This window comes from Pongo pygmaeus, chromosome 7, assembly GCF_028885625.2.
Source record: "Pongo pygmaeus isolate AG05252 chromosome 7, NHGRI_mPonPyg2-v2.0_pri, whole genome shotgun sequence".
Classification (NCBI taxonomy): Eukaryota; Metazoa; Chordata; class Mammalia; order Primates; family Hominidae; genus Pongo; species Pongo pygmaeus.
In genome coordinates, this window is record NC_072380.2 from 31,179,459 (window position 1) to 31,203,768 (window position 24,310).

The 24,310-nt window shown below is 36.0% G+C and overlaps 1 protein-coding gene across 2 annotated transcripts in view; it reads left to right on the forward strand.

Annotated features, from left to right (window-relative positions):
- Positions 1–24,310, forward strand: part of WRN (WRN RecQ like helicase) — a 142,027-nt gene that overhangs the window by 9,576 nt on the left and 108,141 nt on the right. For both annotated transcript variants that reach the window (XM_054497957.2, XM_054497956.2), the window contains 5 exons: positions 15,304–15,475; positions 16,085–16,197; positions 21,237–21,382; positions 21,870–22,018; positions 24,000–24,149. In XM_054497957.2, coding sequence (XP_054353932.1) covers positions 15,380–15,475; positions 16,085–16,197; positions 21,237–21,382; positions 21,870–22,018; positions 24,000–24,149 — 654 coding nt within the window. In that variant the 5' untranslated portion in view covers positions 15,304–15,379. The remainder of the gene's footprint in view (positions 1–15,303; positions 15,476–16,084; positions 16,198–21,236; positions 21,383–21,869; positions 22,019–23,999; positions 24,150–24,310) is intronic.

Consider the following 24,310-nt stretch of genomic DNA (forward strand, 5'->3'; position numbering starts at 1 on the left):
TTTTTCTGGCCTTATTCTTGGCCCTCTTCTATGAAACCACCTTCAGGGTGGTTTCTTGTATGCTTGTAAGATGGCTACTTGCATCAACCATGACTACATCTAGCAGGAGCAAAAGCATCCTTTCCCTTACCAGAGGAGAGTCCCGAGCTTTGTTGCAACTGGACTGCCTTGGAACCAATAATTATGGCCAGGAGATGGAGGCTAGAGAACTGAGACCTGGGTCATAGCTCCTATCCTTGAATCAGTTATATAGCAAGGGGAATTGGATTTTCCTATTGGCCTTAGGACAGTTGGATTTCACCTGTAGTCTTGGTGATAAGGTCATTTCCATCCATAAAACTTTGCTGTTACACATTTTGGGATGGGGTGAGGAGGGCTGAATGGAGATAAGGATGCTATTGAAATTTACTATACACAATGGATCATTATCGTCGTCTTTCTTAGTGTTAAGGTAATCAGCCTCTTTTTCCTCCTCCTATGCTTGACTTTACTAAAACCATGAGACACGTTTAACCTCAGGACTCCAATTTGAAAAAATATAGACTGTTATTTACTTTTACTTACAGAAGCCCTTCATAGTACTCTCAGATAGCAAGAAAGAGGTAGACAGGGAGTGAGGGAGGGGGGAATCATGCTTACTGAGAAACAAATTATAGAGTATTGAAACTCCCCCTTCATATACCTGACTTCAATCCCATTCAGTTACCAGTAGGGGCCCGTATTAATTGGTACCTCACCTGCTTTTGCTGTCCATTCATAAAACTGAGTCATTGAAGTACAGTAGAAAAATAATTGGACTACAAGATAACTTATTTCCTTCCAGGAAATCCATAATTGCAAAATATCTGATTTTTCTTCTTGTTTGTATTATGTAAACTTACCCTGTCTGTGGGTCCTCCTGGATTGTTCTTTGCATTTATATATACATAGAATTTAATTTTCTTTTTTCTTGTTTTTTTTTTTTAGACAGAGTCTCACTCTGTTGCCCAGGCTGGAGTGCAGTGGCACGATCTCGGCTCACTGCAAGCTCCGCCTCCCGGGTTCACGCCATTCTCCTGCCTCAGCCTCCCCAGCAGCTGGGACTATAGGCGCATGCTGCCATGTCTGGCTAATTTTTTGTATTTTTAGTAGAGACGGGGTTTCACCGTGATAGCCAGGATGGTCTCAATCTCCTGACCTTGTGATCCGCCCGCCTTGGCTTCCCAAAGTGCTGCGATTACAGGCGTGAGCCACCGCGCCCAACCTTCCTTTTTTTTTTTTTTTTTTTTTTTTGAGATGTTGAGATGGAGTCTCACTCTGTTGCCCAGGCTGGAGTGCAATGGCATGTTTTCGGCTCACTGCGACCTCCACCTCCCAGGTTCAAGCGATTCTCCTGCCTCAGCCTCCTGAGTAGCTGGGATTACAGGCGCCCGCCACCATGCTCTGCTAATTTTTGTATTTTTAGTAGAGATGAGGTTTTACCATGTTGGTTAGGCTGGTCTCGAACTCCTGACTTCGTGATCTGCCTGCCTAAGCCTCCCAAAGTTCTGGGATTACAGGCGTGAGCCACCGTGCCCGGCCAATTTCATTTTCTATTTTAAAATTTAAACTACCACTGACACTTCGTTTTCCCTCTGTTTTACTTAGCATTTATCTTAGAGAATGATCTTATTACATATAGTTCTATTTTATTCTTTTACTGGCAGCTTAGTATGCCATATTTTGGATGTGTCATTGTTTATTTACCTATTAATTTACCCTATAACGCTTCCCGTATTTTTGCTTTTACAAAGGGATGTAATGAACATCCTTTACATATGTCTTTGTGCACATGTGCAGATATTTCCATAGGATAGATGTAATTACTGACTTGAAGATTATGCAGATTTAAAATTTTGATGCCTTCTATGAAACATCTTTCAAAATGGTGATGCCAGTTTCTTCTCTCTTGTAATTACTGCATATGGTCAATCTTTTAAATTTTTGCTGGTAATGATATATCAAAATTATAACCAGTTTTTTGGCCTCATTTCTTGAATAACTTGTTTTTTCTCAAAGATAAGAAATGCCTCCTTCATCGTATGTCAAATTTCCATATTTACATGGATCTATTTCTGGACATGGCAAGTTTTATTTATTTATTGTATGTATTTAAGGTGTACAACATGATGTTTTGATACACATATACATAGTGAAATGATTCCTACAGTCAAACAAATTAACATGTTCACCACCTTCCACAGTCTCTGCAGTCTAAAAGGTTTTCTCTATATGGGATTAGACATGCTATGTCTGATCTGTTTTTGTATTTTTACACCAATTCCACACTAATTTTTTTTTTTTTTTGACTGGGAGTCTCGTTCTTATTGCCCAGGCTGGAGTGCAATGGCATGATCTCTGCTCACTGCAACCTCCGCCTCCCAGGTTCAAGCAATTCTCCTGCCTTAGCCTCACTAGTAGCTGGGTTACAGCACTCGCTACCACACCTGGCTAATTTTTGTATTTTTAGTAGAGACGGGGTTTCACCGTGTTGGTCAGGCTGGTCTTGAACTCCTGACCTCAGGTGATCTGCCCGCCTCTGCCTCCAAAAGTGCTGGGATTACAGGTGTGAGCCACCTCACCTGGCACACACTATTTTAATTACTGTAGTTTTAAAAGTTTCATATTTAGTAGGGTGAATTTTTCCTTGTTGGTCTTGTTTTTCAAAAAAAATTTGCTGCTCTTGAGTATTTTCTCTTCCCAGTGAACTTTAATGTAAACTCATGTGGTTCAATGAAAAATTCTGATGACTTTTTTTCTTGGTATTGCTTCTGGAGTGTATTGATTTAATTAATATATTTACAGTTTTGGGTCTGGCTGTGCCGGAACTCAGTGTGTCTTATCCGGTCCTTTTTTAACTGTCTTAATAAAATTTGCTAGTTATCTTTAAAATGGATCTTGTATATTTTATGTTAGGTTTATTCCCAGGTAGGTTGTCATTTTTGCTGTTACTGATTTTGGATATAAATTTTGGATATAATTGTATAATTTGGACTTGGATATAATTGTACTTGATTCTGTCTCATGTATAAAAATGAGATAGGATAATAATTTATCCTAGGATAAAAATAATTTGAGTATCCTTATTTTGAATCTGGTACCTTACTTGCTCCTGTTAAACAAATAGATAAAATTACTTGTCTTCAAAGAGATACTGTGGAAAAATTATTTATTTTAGGAGACTTTGGAGCTTTGATAAAAATTAGGCTTATCTTTTGTAAAAGCTGGTTAGTGATAGCAATCAGACTCTTTTAAAGGTGATTTTTTTTTCTTTCCTTTGATAAAATGCTTAATATGAGGGAGGATTAAGAAAGAGGATGGCTTTTGAACAGTTTCTTCATGGGGAAATAAGAAATTAGAATAATTTCATGTTCTCCAAAAAAAGGAGAACAATGACCTTCCCTCCTGATCCTAGTTCAAGCCTCTGTTTCTTTCTGACTCTATTGTTCTCATCTCTGCATTTTTCTTATCTCTTCTGGTGTTAGTGTTTTAGGGTAGCTCCTCAGTGGAGGGCAGAAATTCACCTTCTCTTTAGCTGTCTTTGAAACCAAGAAGATAGAGGTATGAGATCTTCGTAGCCTGTGGTAAGAATAATAGAAGCCATCAGAAAAAAATATCAAAGCTTTGTAGCTCCTCCTGGAAGTTTTGATGTGAAGCAGGAGACATCACCTGTTGGTACCTGACTTGCTTTTGCTGTTCATTCATAAAACAGAGTCTCTGAAATACAGTAGAAAAATAATTAGACTGGAGGATAACTTTTTTCCTTCCAGGAATTACACAATCACAAAATTGCTGATTTTTCTTCTTATTTGTGTTACATAAACTTATCCTGTCCGAAGAGACTATATTTGAACTTATTATGTAAGATTTGCATTAGGTAAATTTATGGCTGCTTCCAGAATTGTGTATTAATTTTCCAGTTTCTTTTTTACCCAGTCTCCACTTTTACCTTTCCCTCTTCCCCCATACTTATATTGGTCTTATTGTAAAATTTACGCATTTCTCGTTCTACCTGGCAATGCTGATTTTTTTTTTTTTTTTCCTTTGAGGCAAGGTCTCACTCTTTCACCCAGGCTGTAGTGCAGTGGCAAGATCGTGGCTCACTGCAGCCTCGAACCCCTGGGCTCAAGCGATCCTCCCACCTCAGTCCCCCAAGTAGCTGGGACTACAGATGTGTGCCATCGCACCTGGCTCATTTTTGTATTTTTTGTAGAGACAGTGTTCGCGATGTTGCCTAGGCTGCTCTTGAACTCCTGGACTCAAGTCATCCTCCTGCCTCAGCCTCCCAAAGTGCTGGGATTACTGGCATGTACCACTGTGTCCGGCCAGGGCTGAGTTTCTGAATCATCATTGCAGCAAGAGAAACTGGATTACCTTTAGACCACTGGCTCTACTGTGGGCTGGGAGTGGGACACCTTCCTTAAAGCACATTGGACATTGGCTTTGTGGGTAACTGATCTTTACCTGAATGAAATTTATCGGTACTGTATTAAGGGTCCAGGGTGGAACAGATGCTAGCAAGGCAACTGTCAACATCCACTTACTGATGAATCCTGTAAAATTTTATCTCAGGCCATACGAAGTAACAGTAATAAATATAAAAGGAAAAATAGACAGCCTAAGCAACTTTTTAAACTGACTTACTTGAAAACTTTCTCTGCAGTTTCCCAGTTTATAATGGTTGATTTCAGCTGACTGGCTATAGCTACTTAGAGAACAGAGGAAATTCATTAAAAATAATGAATTATTCAGTTGGGTAGTGAAATCCAGTTATAAAGCACTTTGCTGTGCCATGGATTCAGTTCAGGTCAAGTGATGTTCCTGGTTTATGGGCAGTGCGGCTTCTCACTATGACACAGCAAAGAACGTGGCTTTTATCCTTTACCCTTGTTGCTAACTCAAATTAATGGCATTTTATTGTGTTTATTTGTTTGATTCCATTTACAGTTTATTTCACTTGGTTTTATTAGTACAAAATTGTTCTTTATATAATATTTGACAGTTAGGAAAAATTGTTAGATACCTATAAAGAAACATGTCTCTCAAAAATTATCCTACTACTTTTAAAAACTACATCGTCTTACTACAGTTAACCTAGATGTGAATGAGTAGTTTTATTTAGCTTTTCTGGTTTGTTCGCTTGGTCTGTTTGGAGGGAAGTTAAGATTAGCAGCAATGTAGTAATAGATTCATGAAAGTCTTGAAAGCTTCTTTAATTAGAGAATTTAATGAGGGCTTTGGCATGCATTCTTTGGTTTTTCTCTGTTTTCCTCTACCCCTTCTTATTCTTTTTGGTTCATAGAAAAGTAGAAAGAAATTCTCAAAAACCATACAGGAGAATACCTTATAAATGATATCTTCTGCAATAAACTATAGATTGTATACATGTATATGTATCTAGATACACAATCTGTGTGTGTGTATATATATGCATGTGTGTGTATAAATGTATAAATTAGTTACTAGTATATAGGTAAGTATAAAAACTCAATGTGCAAGGTTACATTTTGAGAAAATATGTAATATAATAAATCAAGCCCAGAATTTTAAAAAAGTTTATTGTGTTTTCTGTTAAAAATGAAAGGCTTTTTTGACTGGAAGCTGCTTCTCAGTAAAAATAACATAATTGTGTTGGTGAAGCCCAAAGATTCTAATGAAAATTAGGGTATCGACAACCAAACTGAATTGCTGGAGTACTTAAGCTGCTTTGGTTTTGTAATCTTTCTGTGTCAGAGTATTTGAAAAACACTTAGTAATCCAGTCTTGTAACTTATCCTTGAAATCTCTTTTTGAATATTCTTTTCCACACACATGAAAAGTTAGATGAGTATATGAATTTCTGTTGTCAGACTAGTTGGAAACCTCCTAAATATAGTTTGTGCAGTATAGTTAAAGAGAAAGAACATCCTGGCTAACACGGTGAAACCTTGTCTGTACTAAAAAAAAATAAAAAAATGAGCCGGGCATGGTGGTGGGTGCCTGTAGTCCCAGCTACTCCGGAGGCTGAGGCAGGAGAATGGCGTGAATCCGGGAGGCAGAGCTTGCAGTGAGCCAAGATCGCGCCACTGCACTCCAGCCTGGGCAACAGTGCGAGACTCCGTCTCAAAAAAAAAGAGAGAGAGAGGAAGAAAATAGGCCCAGCAGGGTAGCTCACACCTGTAATCTCAGCACATTGGGAGGCTGAGGTAGGGAGGATTGCTTGAGGCCAGGAGTTCAAGACCAGTCTGGGCAACATGGTGAAACTCCATTTCTACAAAAAATACAAAAATTAGCTGGGCATGGTGGCATGTGCCTGTAGTCCCAGCTACGTGGGAGGCTAAGTGGGAGGATTGCTTAAGCCTGGGTAGGTTGAGGCTGCAGTGAGCTGTGACTGAGCAACAGAGCTAGACTCTGTCTCAAAAAAAAAAAAAAAAAAAAGAGATGTGCTTCGAAATTCAGTCTTTTTTTGAGTGAGGTCCAACGGGTCAGAAAGAAGCATTGGATAAATGAATCCATTTTCTCTTCTCTGTTTGAATTTGTAGTTTGAAAGAATATTCTACCTATAAAGTACTTCAGTGCTTAATTAGCTGTCAGTGAATTTATATATCTTATCTAATTCATATGGATTTGCTATTTTTATCTGTACCTACAGATTCTTGACCTCTCTAAAGGGATCCCAGTATACTATAGGGAATGAGGTATAATAGCAGTAAAAGACCTATCTCTAGTCCTGTCATCATTCCAACTCATGTGTAATTATAGTTTAAAAGAAGTGATATCATGTGTATTGCTGTTTGTCTTTACATTAATCTTGTGGTCAAGAAAGCAAATAATATAATATATAATAATGATATAATATCATAAAACAAGTAATATAATAATGGGAATATAATCCCATTTTACAAATGAGGAAATGAAAATTTAGAAAAATAAAGTGACTTGTCCAAGGTCACATGGATACTAAGTGACCAAGTGTCAAAGCAGAATTTTCCAAATAATTTCAATATAATTCTTGTACAAATATAGAATGAACACATGTCATATGTGTTGTGTTAATGAGGGAACCAGCAGGATGACAACATTGGTTCAGAGAGATGCAAAGATAAATATAGACATTGGAGGAAAAAGTTGGAAATAAGATTGCTAGGTTAGATACAAAGCTGCGTTATACGGCAATGAAAACCGTAGACTTTGAGGTTATCTTTTTTACTGGACAGGATTCAGTTACACCTTTATGAGACCAAAATTTAGTATTTAACATGTGGATATTAGAGTCTGAGTTTTAAAATTATTAGTAAATAACTGTCAAATAAAGATATGTCCCCTAATGAAATACTGTTAATCGCTGGGTGAGCTTGTGCTCCTATATGACATTGAAATGACATACTGCCCTCTTTTTGTCTTCTAAGTTTTGGATACTTTTTTTTTTTTTTTTTGACACAAAGCAGCATTGGAACCTAGGTTTTCTGACTTTCAGTCCAGATTTCTTTCCACTCTACTTCCTGCTTCTTCATAGTATAATTTTCAACACTAGAGCAGTCTGCATAACTTTTGCAAAATCAGCTAGCCTTTCTTATTAGTTTTCCTTTGTGCAAAGTGATGTAGATACAGCTTTCTTCTTCAGAGAAACATTGTGAAATTCAATGAATATTTGTAAAATTTGCATACATGCCCAATGTGAGAAATTGAAATTATAACAAGTATTGCAACTGTTCTTTTAGGATATTTTGTTAGCAAATTTCAGAGTAATTATAAATATTCTTGCATTTTTATTGTAATCAGTATTTATAAAACAGTGTATTTCATCACATTAACCTTTACATATTTTGAATAAAATAGAATAGAACCGTTTTAAATAGTAAGTGGAAATTTTTCCACATTAAACAGTATAACGGGCAAGCAGAGTTAAGCATTGCATTATTTAACTAATAATTTTTTCCTGAACTTCAGATTATTATCTGTATGTGTCATATAACTTGACAATTTTTTTTTTTTTAGTGCTTTTCAAAAAGAGTGGGATACTTTGTTCAGTTTAGCCCTGAAGCAATTAGGCAAGTCAGTTACCATGGTAACAGTAGGTATTAATTTCCTTACCTAGTTAGAGGTTTTATGAACAAAGAAATCTCTGAGTTCATCCACCAAAACCCAACTTTCTCTTGAGACTGGCCTCTTGAGACTGGTGTTAAATCTGTCTATTTTCTAGAAGATGACACTATTCTAAGTGGAAAATGCGGTTCTCTTGAGGTGAATTTATACTCTATCAGAGTGAAGTAGAGTATGGTTTAAAAGTTAAGTGATTAAACCTAAAAAAAAAAAAAAAAAAAAAAAAGTTAAGTGATTAAAAAGCTACCCTTCCTTAGCTAATTTGGAATGTAATTGGTCTTAATTTTTCTAAATGTGTTCTAACTAAAGTCTTATTGGTGTGATTTCTATTGACATGAACTAGAAGTGACTTCAGCAGACAACTTGTCCCAATATCTACATGCTGTCAAATTGAATCACTTAAGATGAATTTCTTCCAAAACAGAGTTCACAATTTTGACAGGAAATCTCTTAGCATTTAATTGACTAATATTACCAACCATATGGAGTAGGTCCACTCATGTAGCTATCATGAGGACCATTTTGCAACTAATTTATCAAAAAGCCTTCACCAAGAAGTTGCATATCTTACTGATATTTTAGAATGCATTATGGAGGTTAAAAATCACTACAATGGGTTGTTAGTAACGCCAGCCTTGGACTTTCAGTTTTAGAGCATTTTATCTGTGTTCTGTAGTTGAAGTTGGTAAGGTGTCCAGTGGGTCATGTTTGACTTGCTGCTTGTGTTTTGTACTACGTGCTAAATGGTTTCTACATTTTTCAGTGGTTGAAAAGTCAAAAGAAGAATAATATTTTATGAAATTTAAATAAATCCAGGTTTCAGTGTCTATAGGTAAAATTTCATTGTAACGTTGTCATGCTTAAGTATCGTTTATGACTTCTTCGCTATAGTGACAAACTTGAGTAGTTTTGACAAAGATCGTCTGGCCTGTAAGGCGTAGAATATTTACTATCTAACCCTATAGAGAAAAAAATTGCTGGCCCTTGTTCTATAATATGAGAAAATATAGCCTTGATTATTCATTAAAAAATTATTTTCCCATTTTATTGACATACTTTTGTCCCCTAATTGTTAAAAGGAACGCATGTTCTTATAGAAAAGTTGGAATATATAGAAAAGCATAAAGAAGAATATGAAAAACCATTTGCAATTGTGCGATAACCACTAATATTTTGGTATACATTGCTCCAGACTTACACACATACACACATGCGTATTTATTTTATACAATTAGAGTCTAATTTTCTTTTCGAGACAGTCTTGTTCTGTTGCCTAGGATGGAGTACAGTGGCAAGATTTCAGCTCACTGCAACCTCTGCCTCCTGGGCTCAAGTGATTCTTGTGCCTCAGCCTCCTGAGTAACTGGGATTACAGGCATACACCACCATGTTCAGCTAATTCTTGTATTTTTAGTAGAGACGGGGTTTCGCTATATGCCCAGGCTGGTCTCAAACCTCTGGCCTCAAATCATCTGCCTGCCTTGGCGTCCCAAAGTGCTGCGATTACATACTTGAGCCACCGCGCCTTAATTTTTTAATTTCCTTTTTTCACTTGAATAATTTTAAGAACATTATTTTTAATGACTGTGTAGTGTTCTGTTTTATGGATGTACCATACTTAATTATTTAGTCATAATTTATTATTATGAGGTTGATAAACATGATAATCAGATTGAGCTCAAGAAGCTAGTTATAGGGTTGCATAATTAATGAATCCCGGGTACCTCGCTGGGTTGCTGAGGCTATTTTTTTCCTGCCTGTTTGGAACACTGTGTTTGGGACCAATGAGGCAAAGGAAATTGAAGAGCTGCCATTTTCAATTATTCTATTAGAAGATACATTGAAGATTTGTCAAATGACATAGACACAACACTAATCCAGAAGATTGTTTAATCAAAAAGGCATTCATTTCAGATATGAATTCATAAACATTTGTAATGATCCTCAGTTTGAAGACTGTATAGAATCCCTGAAGAACTGGAAGACATTATTTGCTTGGCAAAGAGAAGTCCCCAAACCAACTGGGGATGAAATATTCGAAGAGATAAATGAATACTTTGAAACATACAAGATACTATGGAAAAAGAGTGGAAGTTTGGGACAGGTAATGACAGGAAGATATAAAAGCTTTACATTAAGTTCAATCTAAAACTTTATTCCAAGTAACAGGTTGTCTTATTCATGGAGAAGCAGTTGTAAATTAAAACTTGCCTGTGGTTTGGAATTTCACATTAAATGATTACATTAAAAATTCAAATGGTGAGCCTAACTAAATCCAAGCTCCTACAGTACCTTCTTTTCACCTTTAGGTGAAGAAATGCCATGAGCTGTTTTATTACTGATTATGTGGACAGTCCAAAGGAAGGTTTATAAGTGAAAAGGAAAAATTTAAATTATTCCATGTGAGTGATTCTTACTTTGCAGATTTGTTGCAGTGTAGTTACTGGCTTCAAAAAGTGGTATCCTTAACTGACATTTTGAGCACTTGAATTCACTCAATAAAAAAATGCAATGATCATGTGGAAAATACATTAAGGTATATGACAGAGTTTATGGATTCAGAGCAAAAATTCAACTTTGGAAAAGTGAAGTTAAAATGGTTTTATAAGTGATGTTTAATTGGTGTTATTTGAATCCTAAAGAAGAATTAATAGTACGAGTAGAGGAAAGTCAGTGTGTCTGTGACAAAGCGTTAGTATTATTTTGAAATACTTGATATAAAAAAGTTCACGTTTGCTCAAAGCTTACTTAAATCATCAGAATAAATTAACGTATTTCGTAATTAAAAGGAGAAGCTATTAGACTTAAAGAATTTTTGCACCCTTGAAATACATACAACTTGAAGAGATTAAGTTGTTGGAATACTGGTTAATGGTGATAAAGGAGTTTTCAGTCTATGAGAGCAAAGCCTTCTCTTTTGCCATTTGCTTCTTTGTAATGGTTGCTATGTAGAATTCGACGAAAATATTGTTAAAAAGTCTTGGTCAGGAGTAGAGTGTAGCATAAACCCAATGCATTTTAACATTAATAACGAGGAAAAAGGGAATGCATGATAATTTCATCAAGTCAGAAAAAAATGGAAAAAGAAAAAGAGGAAACTGAAGAAAGTAACTAATGAAAGTAAGGTGAAAGGTGGTTTATACCACCTGTGAATGAGATTAATTTTCATTTCCATACTGAAAGACAAATATATTCCAATTAAGCCATTAAAAAAAAAAACAATTTTTTTTTTGTAAGAGATGGGATCTCACTATGTTGACCAAGTTAGTCTTGAACTCCTGCCCTCAATCAGTCCTCCTGCTTCAGCCTCCCAAAGTGCTAGGATTTCAGGCATGAGCCACTGTGCCTGGCCACAACCAAAATTAAGCAACAAAACAACAACAACAAAAATTCCAGCCAGCCTTTAAAATAATGATAAAGGTTGAAAAATTGTAGATAGTGGTAGATAGATAAGATTTCAGAAAAGTCCAAACCGAAGTAAATCATAATACATTATTTTAAAGGGGGGTTTAAAATCCTTTAAAGGTACAATATGAAGCATTATGAAATGATAAAATACATGTTTTTTTAAAAAATTAATTTTAAGTTCCAGGATACATGTGCAGGATGTGCAGGTTTGTTACATAAGTAAATGTGTGCCATGGTGGTTTGCTGCACCTATCGATCTGCCACCTAGGTATTAAGCCCCACATACATTAGCTGTTTTTCCTGATGCTGTCCCTCCTCCAGGACCCAGTGTGTATTCCCCATGTATTCTCATTGTTCAGCTCCCACTTATAAGTAAGAACATGGGGTATTTGGTTTTCTGTTCCTTTGTTAGTTTGCTGAGGATAATGGATTCCAGTTCCATCCATGTCCCTGCAAAGGACATGAACTTGTTCCTTTTTATGGCTGCATAGTATTCCATTGTATATGTACCACATTTTCTTTATCTAGTCTATCATTAATGGGCATTTGGGTTTTTTCCATGTCTTTGCTATTGTGAATAGTGCTGCAGTGAACATGTGTGTGCTTGTTATCTTTATAATAGAATGATTTATATTCCTTTGGGTATATACCCAGTAATATAATTGTATAAACCAGTAATAGGATTGCAGGGTCAAATGGTATTTCTGGTTCTAGGTCTTTGAGGAATCGCCACACTGTCTTCCACAATGGTTGACTAGTTTACGTTCCCACCAACAGTGTAAAAGCATTCCTATTTCTCCATAGCCTTGCCAGCACCTGTTGTTTCTTGATTTTTTAATAAACGCCATTCTGACTGGCATGAGATGGTATCTCATTGTGGTTTTGATTTGTATACAAAAAAGATCTGTATTTCTCTACTGATCAGTGATGTTGAGCTTTTTTTCATGTTTGATGGTTGCATAAATGTCTTTTTTTGAGAAGTGTCTGTTCACGTCCTCTGCCCACTTTTTAATGGGATTTTTTTTTTCTTGTAAATTTGTTTGAGTTCCTTGTAGATTCTGGATATTGGACCTTTGTCAGATGGATAGATTGCAAAAATTTTCTCCCATTCTGTAGGTTGTCTGTTCACTCTGATTTGCTGTGCAGAAGCTAAAAGACATGATTTTAGAAAAAGACATGTCAAAGTCATACATGCTCAATGACATAGCGAGTACATATGTAAATAAAAAATTATTTTATGCTGTGAATTTGACCAAGAATAACCTTTACCTCGTCAGGAATTACAATCCTCATGTATGGTCAAGGATTTCCCTATTGCAAATTATTCCACAACATTAATTTTCTGTGTGCTTTTTATCTATCCGAAGATACAAGTAAATTTGACAAAGATGTTAGGTTTGTAAACAAATTTACATTCAAATCATTGCCTGGAAGTATCTAGATAGAATTTTGCATGCAAAAGAGTATTTACATGTAAAAAATTACATATTTCAAATTAAAATGATTTTAGTGTTATAGATAGAAGGAAAGCGTTATTGAAGTTTATTTCTGTTTTGGCAGTGTAAATGAATTACTTACAAAATTTCAGAAGTCTATGGGTGTTTTTATAAAGTTTGTGTTATTTGTGGAAACCTCAGTTTTCTGGCATTTTGCCAATGAGGTCTACTCTAAGTATAGCAGAAATTTGTTTTCCAGCTTTATAAATATATATTTTAAGATTAAGAACTGATTTTACTTATATAATCTGGGATCAACTTTTGACTTCTCCTATCAAGGATTTTGAATTTGTGACAAAATATACACTTATTGATAACCAGTGACATATATAAAATGCTTTACAATTAGTAAAGCATATGTACTTTACATATTTTTTCACTACATATGATGCATGTGGCAACCCCAAGAGTTGAGTTGTACCCATCGGCAAACTTTGATCATGATTCTGTGACTATAGGCAAGTACCAATTGCAGACAGAACATTCTTTTTGAGTCCCAAACTGTGAGAAACAAATTACAGAAATGTACCTTTCTTTTGCATTAGGACACGTTGTAGTTTTGTATTAACACACTAGTTTTAAGCAATATGTGCAAAAACATTGCACAAAGGAAGTTGTGTTAATTTTAGGACTCCTGTATTATTATTTTTAATTATGTGGTTTATTTGACTACCCCACATTTTCAAGCATAAATTAATAAATCTGTAATTCCAGGCTTATTAGCAATAAACAATCTAGATAGTTGAACTCTTTCTTGCTAACATTTTCTAGATATGGACTGTTTGGTATTTTTCTACTAATAAAGACCCTTAGTAAGCTCCCTGCTGGTTTGATGTCATTGGGATGTTTACTGGGAACTTTGGTGGAGGTCTTTCAGTCTCTCTCCCCCAGTGGTGAAAGAATGAGTTACAAACCTGCTCTGTTAACCCTTTCCTTCCCAATGCACAATAGCGATGGAGTTTGTTGTATATGGAAAATTTGTTTGATAAAGTATTGTTTACAATTTTTTGTTCCATAAATTATCAGTATTTTCAGTTTCTGATTCATGCTTGGGATAGTTGCTGCATATTGTTTAATTTTGTCAGAATTTATATTGTTAAATATCAAATACAACAGACTATCCTCAAATCATAAATAGTTAATGTAATTAACATCCTGTTTCTTCATGAGACTCTTCAGTGTTACATTAAAAACTGCTGCCTCCTGGGCCGGGCGTGGTGGCTCACGCCTGTAATCCCAGCACTTTGGGAGGCCAAGGTGGGCGGATCACGAGGTCAGGAGGGTGAGACCATCCTGGCTAACATGGTGAACCCCGTCGCTACTAAAACATGCAAAAAATTAGCCGGGCGTGATGGCAGGCGCCTGTAGTCCCAGCTACTCAGGAGGCTGAGGCAGGAGAATGGCGTGAACCCAGGAGGTGGACCTTGCAGAGAGCTGAGATCGTGCCACTGCACTCCAGCCTGGGCGACACAGCAAGACTCCGTCTCAAAAAAAACAAAAAAAACCAAAAAACAAAAAAACTGCTACCTCCTTATTACAAATAGGAACTAAAGTTGAAGTTTGAGGAATTTGCTAAGAACTAAGCCTTGAACTAAGGCTATTTTAATTGAGTGTGAGTCATATCAGAGTACGGATCCATTTTACTATTAACAAAACAAATATGTTCTGTTTTTTTTTTTTTTTTAAATGCACACACCACCTTTGAGAGATTCTTATTTACTGAATTTTCTTTAATTATACTTGAATTTTGGTTTACATTGAGGAGTGCCCTCAAAGATATTAACAAATTTTTTAAAAATCCTCTAAAAAACTCATTCTTAGGGAAATTTGTTCATTTACTAGGCGAGGAGCAAAATAAAAATCCTTAACATAGAAGAGCTATTATCTGTCTTCAAAATTAAGTCTTTGAGTAGATTTGTGAATAAATCTAATAGTTTTGCTGAATTTACTAAGATCTTAAGACAGAATAATCATGTAGAAAATTTAAAATGTCAGGAATTCATAATGATTCATATACCCAAGGATTTTCATTGATAGTGAGGTAAGGTTATTCTTGAGAAAGACTCAAAGTCATAGAATAATAGAATTTTGAAACTACCAGAATTATACAAGTCAATTAAAATGGCTGATTTGTTTTAAGAGGAAGAAATACTAAATGTATAATGATTAGATGCAGCGTATTGTATCTGTTTTCTTTTGTGATTCTAGCTCTCATAACCTATGCTTGGACCTAGGTGTCATAACTTACTTTAAATATGTATGTTTGGTTTTCATTCATATTGACAGTACTACCCCTCAGTTTTCTTTCAGATATTGTTTTGTATTTACCCATGAAGACATTGTTTTTTGGACTCTGCAAATAGGACATTTCAAAGATGAGTGAAAAAAAATTGGAAACAACTCCACAGCAGCGGAAATGTCCCGAATGGATGAATGCGCAGAATAAAAGATGTGCTGTAGAAGAAAGAAAGGTATGTTGTTCATTGACTATTCTTTCAGGTGGGAAATTTAATTTATATTTGACTGTGCAAAGAGTTACTTGTTACTTGTAAACTTCAAGTCATTGTTTAGGTCAGAGCTGCTGTTGTCTAAATGCACCAGGACCTAGTTGTTGAAAGGGTAAACTGGAATAAAGTTTAATTGGGTTTACAACTTGAGAATTCTTACTGTATATTTTCTCTTTTTCGGGTTGACTTTACCAGTTTGTTCTAGTTCAGATAATGTAGACAACATTAACTTTGTTGAATTTTTTGTTTGCCAGCCAGTCTTCAGCATTTTAAGGCAGCATTATTATTACAGCTACAATACAAATATAATTACCAGAAAAAAAACTCAGGAAAATAAATGCTTTTATGAAAATGGGATTAGAGGTTTGAAAATAAACTTGTTAGGAGAAATAATTTTACAATGGGATGGTTTTTTCTTTGTTAAGTTTTCTTTATGACTTCATTAGTTTATAAAACATTAATTGATAAAACTTAGAACTATAAATTGAATGCTTCAGTGATCTTTATTATTTCAGTGAACATTTGTTATTTGATGTGAACTTTGTTCCTGTTTTGAAATTTACTAAACTCAAGGCATGTGTTCGGAAGAGTGTTTTTGAAGACGACCTCCCCTTCTTAGAATTCACTGGATCCATTGTGTATAGTTATGACGCTAGTGATTGCTCTTTCCTGTCGGAAGATATTAGGTAAGTGATTTGAATTTCCTGATTTTATTTGAATTTGGACCCTTAGAAGGTACTATTATGGTAATGTTTGTGAACATACTGAGTTTTACAGGTGAGGTGTGTTCAATAGATAATTATTTCTATGTATAGACTACCACCAAGTTTTACGTTTCAAATAAAAAGTCACTGAATTAATTTGTAATCTGTCAGTTTGTTCATTCATAAGCTTTTCTATTACTTCAGACAGTTTTTTTAAACTTTTTTAGTATATGTGCTGCTGAAGCGAGCACGACAGTTTTTTAACTTTCAGTACTTAAGATGTTATATATACAGCTACTGAACATGCTGTGTTTATTTTACCAATTTAGGGAAAAAATGCAAAACTTATTTAACCTTTAAATGCACTTTTATACTTCCTTAAAAATATCAACATAGTAATATTGAATAATGGCTATGATTGGCTCTGTTGTGTTTAATTAGCAACAATTGTAGCAAATAATCCTTAAAAAATGTTCTAACTAAACATTAGAGGCCAGGCGCAGTGGCTGAGGCCTATAATCCCAGCACTTTGTGAGGCCAAGGCAGGTGGATCACGAGGTCAGGAGATCAAGACCATCCCGGCTAACATGGTGAAACCCTGTCTCTACTAAAAATACAAAAAATTAGCCAGGTGTGGTGGCATGCGCCTGTAGTCTCAGCTACTCAGGAGGCTGAAGCAGAAGAATCGCTTGAACCTGGGAGGCAGAGGTTGCGGTGAGCCAAGATTGTGCCACTGCACTCCAGCCTGGGTGACAGAGCGAGGCTCCATCTCAAAAAAAAATAAAATAAAATAAAAAAAAACAACCCACAAACAAAAAACATTAGAAATGTCTGTTAGTACTTTTAAAGGTTGCCTTGTAAAATTAGGACTGCAATAATGCAATCTAAGGCTCTCAAAGCATAAAACAGGTAATAAGGAATTCATTCATATCTTTTTTGATGTGGTTATACCTGTCCTTTTAAAAAAAAAAGAAAAAAAAATTTGTTATGTATTGGGTTAAAAAAAGCAGAGGTGCTGGGCACAGTGGCTCATGCCTGTAATCCCTACACTTTGGGAGGCCAAGGCAGGAGGATCGCTTGAGCCCAGGAGTTTGAGACCAGCCATAGTAAGACCCCCATGTCTACAAAAAAATTTAAAAATTAGCCAGGTGTCTGTGGTCCCAGCTACTCAGCAGGCCTAGGTTTTGGGCCTGAGAGGTTGAGGCTGCAGTGAGCCTTGATCACACCATTGCACTCCAGCTTGGGCAACAGGGCAAGACCCTGTCTCAAACAGACAAACAAACAAACAAAAGGCAGAGATAGGTTAAGCTATTTATTAATGGTCTTCTACTGGTGTAGATATAAGCTAGAAATAACATTCAAGTGTTTTTACTTTTACTACAGTTATCTGGCCACTTTGAGACTCATTATACTGAATTAGTTTCACAGAGGAGGTAAAATATGTTGTTTATGATTACATATTAACTCTACCATTTTACCTTCAGCATTGCTATAATATGTCATATCTGAAGGCAATTAGCACAATTGACTTGAAGAATTGTAGTTTTGATGACTTGTATGTATTTTATAAAAGGCAGGCAGAGTTTTTGTGTTTGCTTTCCCCTCCTCTGGACGCTTTAAATTTTTACTACCACAGGTTTCCAACAATTTGATTATGATGTGCCCTTGTGTAATGTGGTTGGTGTTTATTCGGCTTGGAGTTCATTGAATTTTTTTGATCTGTGGGCTTATACCTTTAATCAGATTTGAAAAATGTCTTCAGATCTTTTTTCCTCCTATCCTGTTATTCTTTTCTCTTTCTGGGACTCTTAGTACACACAAGTTTGATTGCTTGATACTGTGTCGCAAGCCACTGAGGCTCTTTCCTTTCAGTCTTTTCTTCTTTCTTCCTTTTTTTTGTTTCTGTGCTTCATTTTGAATAGCTTGAATGGTTTTGTTTCCTGTCTTCAAGTTCATTTATATTTTTTTATTCTGTAATGTCTGGTGTGTTTATACCATTCTGTGAATTTCTTTTTAGATACTACATATTTTATCTCTAGAAGTTCCATTTGCTTCTTAATTTTTTTTTCTATTTTGGCTTTCATTATTCATGTTTCTTTCAAAATTCTTGAACATATTTAAGCATATTTTTAATAGCTGTTTTAATGTACTTGTCTGTTAATTCCATTATTCTAGGATTTTTTCTTTCTATGGGATGATTTTTCTCCTGGTTATGGGTCATATTTTCCTGTTTATTCTTACAGCTGTTAATTTTTTTTTTTAAATTAGGCATTGTGATTTTACTTTGTGGAATGTTAGATTTTACTGTTTTCCTTTAAAGAAAGGAACTTTGTCAGACATTTAAGTTACTTGAAGATCAACTTTATGTTTTGAGGCTTGTTTTCAAGCTTGACCAGGGAAAGTCTACATTTGCCTTTAGTCTAAGGGTAATTTAGCCCTATAATAAGATGTGACACTTCTGGAGTCTTTGTAGACTGCCTCTGGTGATCAGCGATCTCTTCTCTGACTTTTCAGAACTTTAATGCCTCTTACCTTTGTGTAAGTCGGTCCTAAGAATCATTCAGCTTATGGTTGTTTGCCCAGCCCCATGGAGTTTTAGTCTATGCATGCTTGTCTTCGTATTCTGCAAAGACCAAAGGAGTCCCTTAGGGAGATTTCTGGAGCTCTTTTCCTGCCTAGCTTCCTCCTCTCCAGAACTCTGCCCCGTGAGTTCCAATCCAGGTCCTTCAGCTTCCAGGGCTCTGAACTCTGTCTCCCCAACTCAGTGCTCTCCTTGGGATTCTTCTGCCTGTTCTGTTGTCTGCAATGGGTCCCAGGAAGAATGTGGGGCAACTGTAAGGTTCACCCTTCATTTCCCTTCCCTTAGAGATCATAGTCCTGTACTGCCTGTTGTCTGGTATCCGAAACAGTTGTTTTATATGTTTCGTCCAAGTTTAGATTTGTTTGTGACGGAAGGGTGAGTCTGGCCTCCCTTGTTATATCATGTTGGCCTGAAGCAGAAGCTGAGTTTCTTTTATTTTTTAAATATATTTTCAATTTTTAACAACTATTAAATAGGCAAGTATCAACAACAATAGATAACAATATAATAAATATGCACATTCCTCCCACTTTGTTTATCAAATCTTAATTTTCTTCAATTTATTTATTTATTTTTAATTGGGTCTCACTCTGTTGCTCGTGCTGGAGTGACAGTGGTGTGATCTTGGTTCACTGCAACCTCCATCTCTTGGGCTCAAGTGATCCTCCTGCCTCAGCCTCCTGAGTAGCTGGGACTACAGGCATGCACCATCACGCCCAGATAATTTTTATATACATTTTTTATAGAGATGGGGTTTTTGCCATGTTGCCCAGGCGGTATCAAATTCCTGGACTCAAGCAATCTGCCTGCCTTGGCCCCCCAAAGTGCTGGGATTACAGGTGTGAACCACTGCGCCTGGCCTGTTTTCTTCAGTTCTTTATTAAGAAATGAAACAATAAAATACAGCTGAAGCCCCATGTTTGTTCTTTCTGATTCTCCCCCTGTGCCCCTCTGAGATAACTTCTATGAGTTTTGTGCATTTTTTTTTCTTTTTAATAAAAACAGGGTCTTGCTCTGTTATCCAGGCTGGAGTGTGGTGGTGAGATCATACTCAATGCAGCCTCAACCTTCTGGGCTTGAGTGATCCTTTCGCCTCAGCCTCTCAAGTAGCTACAACTACCGGTGTGTGCTGCCATGCCTGGCTAATTTTTTTATTTATATTTTTTAAAGATGGGGTCTCACTATGTTGCCCAGGCTAGTTTTGAACTCCTGGCTTCAAGTGATCCTCCTGCCTTGGTCTCTCAAAGTACTGGGATTACAGCCGTGAGCCACTGGCTGCTCACATGTTTTTTATAATAGTACTTAATAATTTTATATCTGAAAATATTATATAATGTTATTTTGCCCATTTAAAAACTTTAAAAAATGCTAACAAACTATGTGTACTCTGTAACTTGTCTTTTTTACTCAACACTATGTTTTTGAGAATTTTTCTTGTTGATCTGTGTAGTTACATTTTAACTTATATCTTACAATGTTTCATTATGCAACAGTTGGTTCAATCCATTCTCTTGTTGATGGAAATTTAGTTTGTTTCTAATTTTTGCCAGTAGAAACAGTGTTGCAATGCACATTCTTAAACATTTCTGTTTGTACACATCTGAGGGTTTCATTTATTTGCGACAAAACTTGCCAGGTTATAGTGTTTATGCACCTTCAACTAGATATTGTTGTTGTCTAAGTTTTTTTCCAAAAGGATTTTACCAATTTATACATTCACCACCGATAGTTAGATAGATAGATATCCTCTTAACATGTGGTATTCTGAAACTTTAATTTTTACCAGTCAGATGTGAAATCATGTAGACTTAATTTGCATTTCTTTGACTTCTAGTGAGAAGTAGTGTCTTCACATATTTTTTGGATTTTTAAAATTTATTTTTTATTTTTGTGTTTCTTAGAGACAGGGTCTTGCACTTTTACCCAGGCTGAAGTGCAGTGATGCGATCATAGCTCACGCTAACCTCGAACTCCTGGACTCAAGTGATCCTACTGCCTCAGCTTCCTGAGTAGCTGGGACTACAGGTGTGTGCCACCAAGCCCAGCTAATTTTTAATTTTTTTTTGTAGAGACATGCTGTGTTGCACAGGTTGGTCTTAAACTCCTAGTCTCAAGCAGTCCTCCTGCCTTGACTTCCCAAAGTGCTGGGATTACAGGGGTAAACCACCATACCTGGCCATATCTTTTGGATTTGTTGGTCATTTGGATTTTCTTTTGGGAATTACTTGTTCATATTTTTCTCCATTTTTCTGCTGAATAATTTGTCTTTTCTTATTTTTCAAGAAATTTTACATATTTTCTGGCTGTTCATTATCAGTTGTATGTGCTGCAGATAACTTGAACAGTCTGTAGTTGCCTTTTAATTTTTGAATTATGTCTTTAGTTATGCAGAAGTTTAAAATTTTCACATAATTAATTTACACTATTTTTCTCCCTTTAGCATGAGTCTATCAGATGGGGATGTGGTGGGATTTGACATGGAGTGGCCACCATTATACAAGAAACGGAAACTTGGCAAAGTTGCACTAATTCAGTTGTGTGTGTCTGAGAGCAAATGTTACTTGTTCCACATTTCTTCCATGTCAGGTTGGTAGCTCTTCGTTTCATTTTTATATGGCTGATAATTGTAATATGTCAACTTTATCGCTATAAAATTAAGTTCTTTTATTAGCTGGCCGTTCTCTCATTATCTCAAATTTATTTAAGTATTTATGTTCTACCTGATTTACTCACATTCCTTGTTTTATTTAATTTTCACAACATACCTGTGAGGCATTGACATTTTTTTCTGTTTTAGAGAAGAGAAAACTGAAATTTTAAGAGGCTAAATGACCAGGATATGTACCTCTTTTGCTAGCAGGAGTGGCATTCAAACTGATTATTTTTTCTTGTCATTTATCAATCAGGACTGTTGGCTTTAGTTAAGAAATACTCAAGGTGAATGTGTTTCTGAATTTAAAATTACTGTTACTGTTAAATACAAATTTAAACATAAACATGGTATATATAAGAAGTAGGACATAAATCCATCATACTTGACAGAACTTATGGAAATAACAAGAAAATGTTACAGTTTTTCCCCAGGGATTAAAAATGTTGCTTGAAAATAAAGCAGTTAAAAAGGCAGGTGTAGGAATTGAAGGAGATCAGTGGAAACTTCTACGTGACTTTGATATCAAATTGAAGAATTTTGTGGAGTTGGCAGATGTTGCCAATAAAAAGGTAAAAGCAACATATATATAATTGTCATAATGAAGGTAATTTTGTGTTACACAGAATGTACTTTCTATCTGAATGTTAGATTTTTTTTGAAAAAGCTTGTTATATAATGTTTTTGTAGCAATAAAAAAGTTCCAAGTGAATGTTCTTTAATGAAAACCTTTAGTTTTTTTTTTAACTTTTGTTTCAAGATCAGGGGTACATATGCATTTTTGTTACACAGGTAAACTTGTGTCATGGGGGTTTATTGTTCAGATTATTTTATCACCCAGGTATTAAGCCTGGTACCCATTAGTTATTTTTCCTGATTCTCTTCCTCCCTTCTCCCACCCTCCACCTCCCACAGTGTGTGTTGTTCCCCTCTATGTGTCCATATTTTCTTATCATTTAGCTCCCACTTATAAGTGAGAACATATGGTATTTGCTTTTCCGTTCCTGCATTAGTTTGCTAAGGATAATGGCCTCCAGTGCCATCCATGTCCCTGCAAAGGACATGATCTTGTTTTTTTTTTTTTTTTTTTTTATGGCTGCATAGTATTCCATGGTGTATATGTACCACATTTTTTTTTTATGCAGTCTATCATTGATGAGCATTTAGGCTGATTCCATGTCTTTGCTATTGTTAAATAGTGCTGCGGTGAACATATGCGTGCATGTGTCTTTATAACAGAATGATTTATATTCCTTTTGGTATATACCCAGTAATGGGATTGCTGGGGCAAATGGTATTTCTTTCTTTAGGTCTTTGAAGATTGCTACACAGTTTTCCACAATGGAAAACCTTTAGTTCTAATCCACTGTCTTGGCATAGAGTTTCTTTTCTTTTTTTTTTTTTTTGAGATGGAGTTTCGCTCTTGTTGCCCACGCTGGAGTGGAATGGTGCGATCTTGGCTCACTGCAACCTCCGCCTCCCGGGTTTAAGTGGATCTCCTGCCTCAGGCTCCTGAGTAGCTGGGGTTACAGGCATGCACCACCATGCCTAGCTAATTTTGTATTTTTAGTAGAGATGGGGTTTCTCCATGTCGGTCAGGCTGATCTCGAACTTCTGACCTCAGGTAATCTGCCTGCCTCGGCCTCCCAAAGTGCTGAGATTACAGGTGTGAGCCACTGTACCTGGCCGGCAGACAGTTTCTTTTTTTCTTTTTTTCTTTTTTTTTTGAGACAGAGTCTTGCTCTGTTGCCCAGGCTGGAGTGCAGTGGTGCAATCTTGGCTCACTGAAACCTCTGCCTCCTGGGTTCAAGCGATTCTCCTGCCTCAGCCTCCCGAGTAGCTGGGACTACAGGCGTGCCACCACACCCAGCTAATTTTTTGTATTTTTTTTAGTAGAGACGAGGTTTCACCATGTTAGCCAGGATGGTCTTGATCTCCTGACCTCGTGATCCACCTGCCTTGGTCTCCCAAAGTGCTGGGATTACATACAGTTTCTTTAAGCAAGCCTTTTCTTTTCCTTCCTCCCAGTTCTTGGTACTCTTTCACTTTCATATATTTGCAAATGTAAAATTGTGTTTTAGGTGTATATTTTTAATCCATGTATACCAGTAACTAAAAAAATTTTTTTTTTTTTAAGGGAGAGCATAATGGAGCTCTTGCGATACAGTGCTCTTAGTGCAAGTTTGGCTATCAATTCCATCACCTATATTTCACATATTTTATTAATGAAGTTGTTAAATTAAATTCTCATATTTAGCCAAGTATTCATTTGGCTGGGAGGTAGAAAGCCTACTAACCAACTTTTTTTCATGAACAATATTTTTAAAGTCCAAGATTGTTAATACCTACATTAGGGAAATTCTAGAATTAAATTCTTACAATGTGGACTGCATATGAGGCTTTTAGTGACAGGGAATTTGTTGAAGGCTATCTGTGGGTTGTATTTTGGTATAACATTTCCTAATTTTATTTGTGGTATGTTCATTTGGTATCATTTGGTAATACCTGAAAACAGGAACTGATTTTACTATGTTGCTTTTTCATCATTTCTAGCTGAAATGTACAGAGACCTGGAGCCTCAACAGTCTGGTTAAACACCTCTTAGGTAAACAGCTCCTGAAAGACAAGTCTATCCGCTGTAGCAATTGGAGTAAATTTCCTCTCACTGAGGACCAGAAACTGTATGCAGCCACTGATGCTTATGTACGTGCTTAAAGATCTTTAGAAATTGTGATGTGTTTTAAAAACATTATTATAAATGACTTTAGAAAAATTTTATTGTAGTAGTGGCAGAAACTCTACCAAAATATTTTATATCAATTTGGCATTGAAAAATGCTTAGGAAGACATTTAGTGAAACTGTT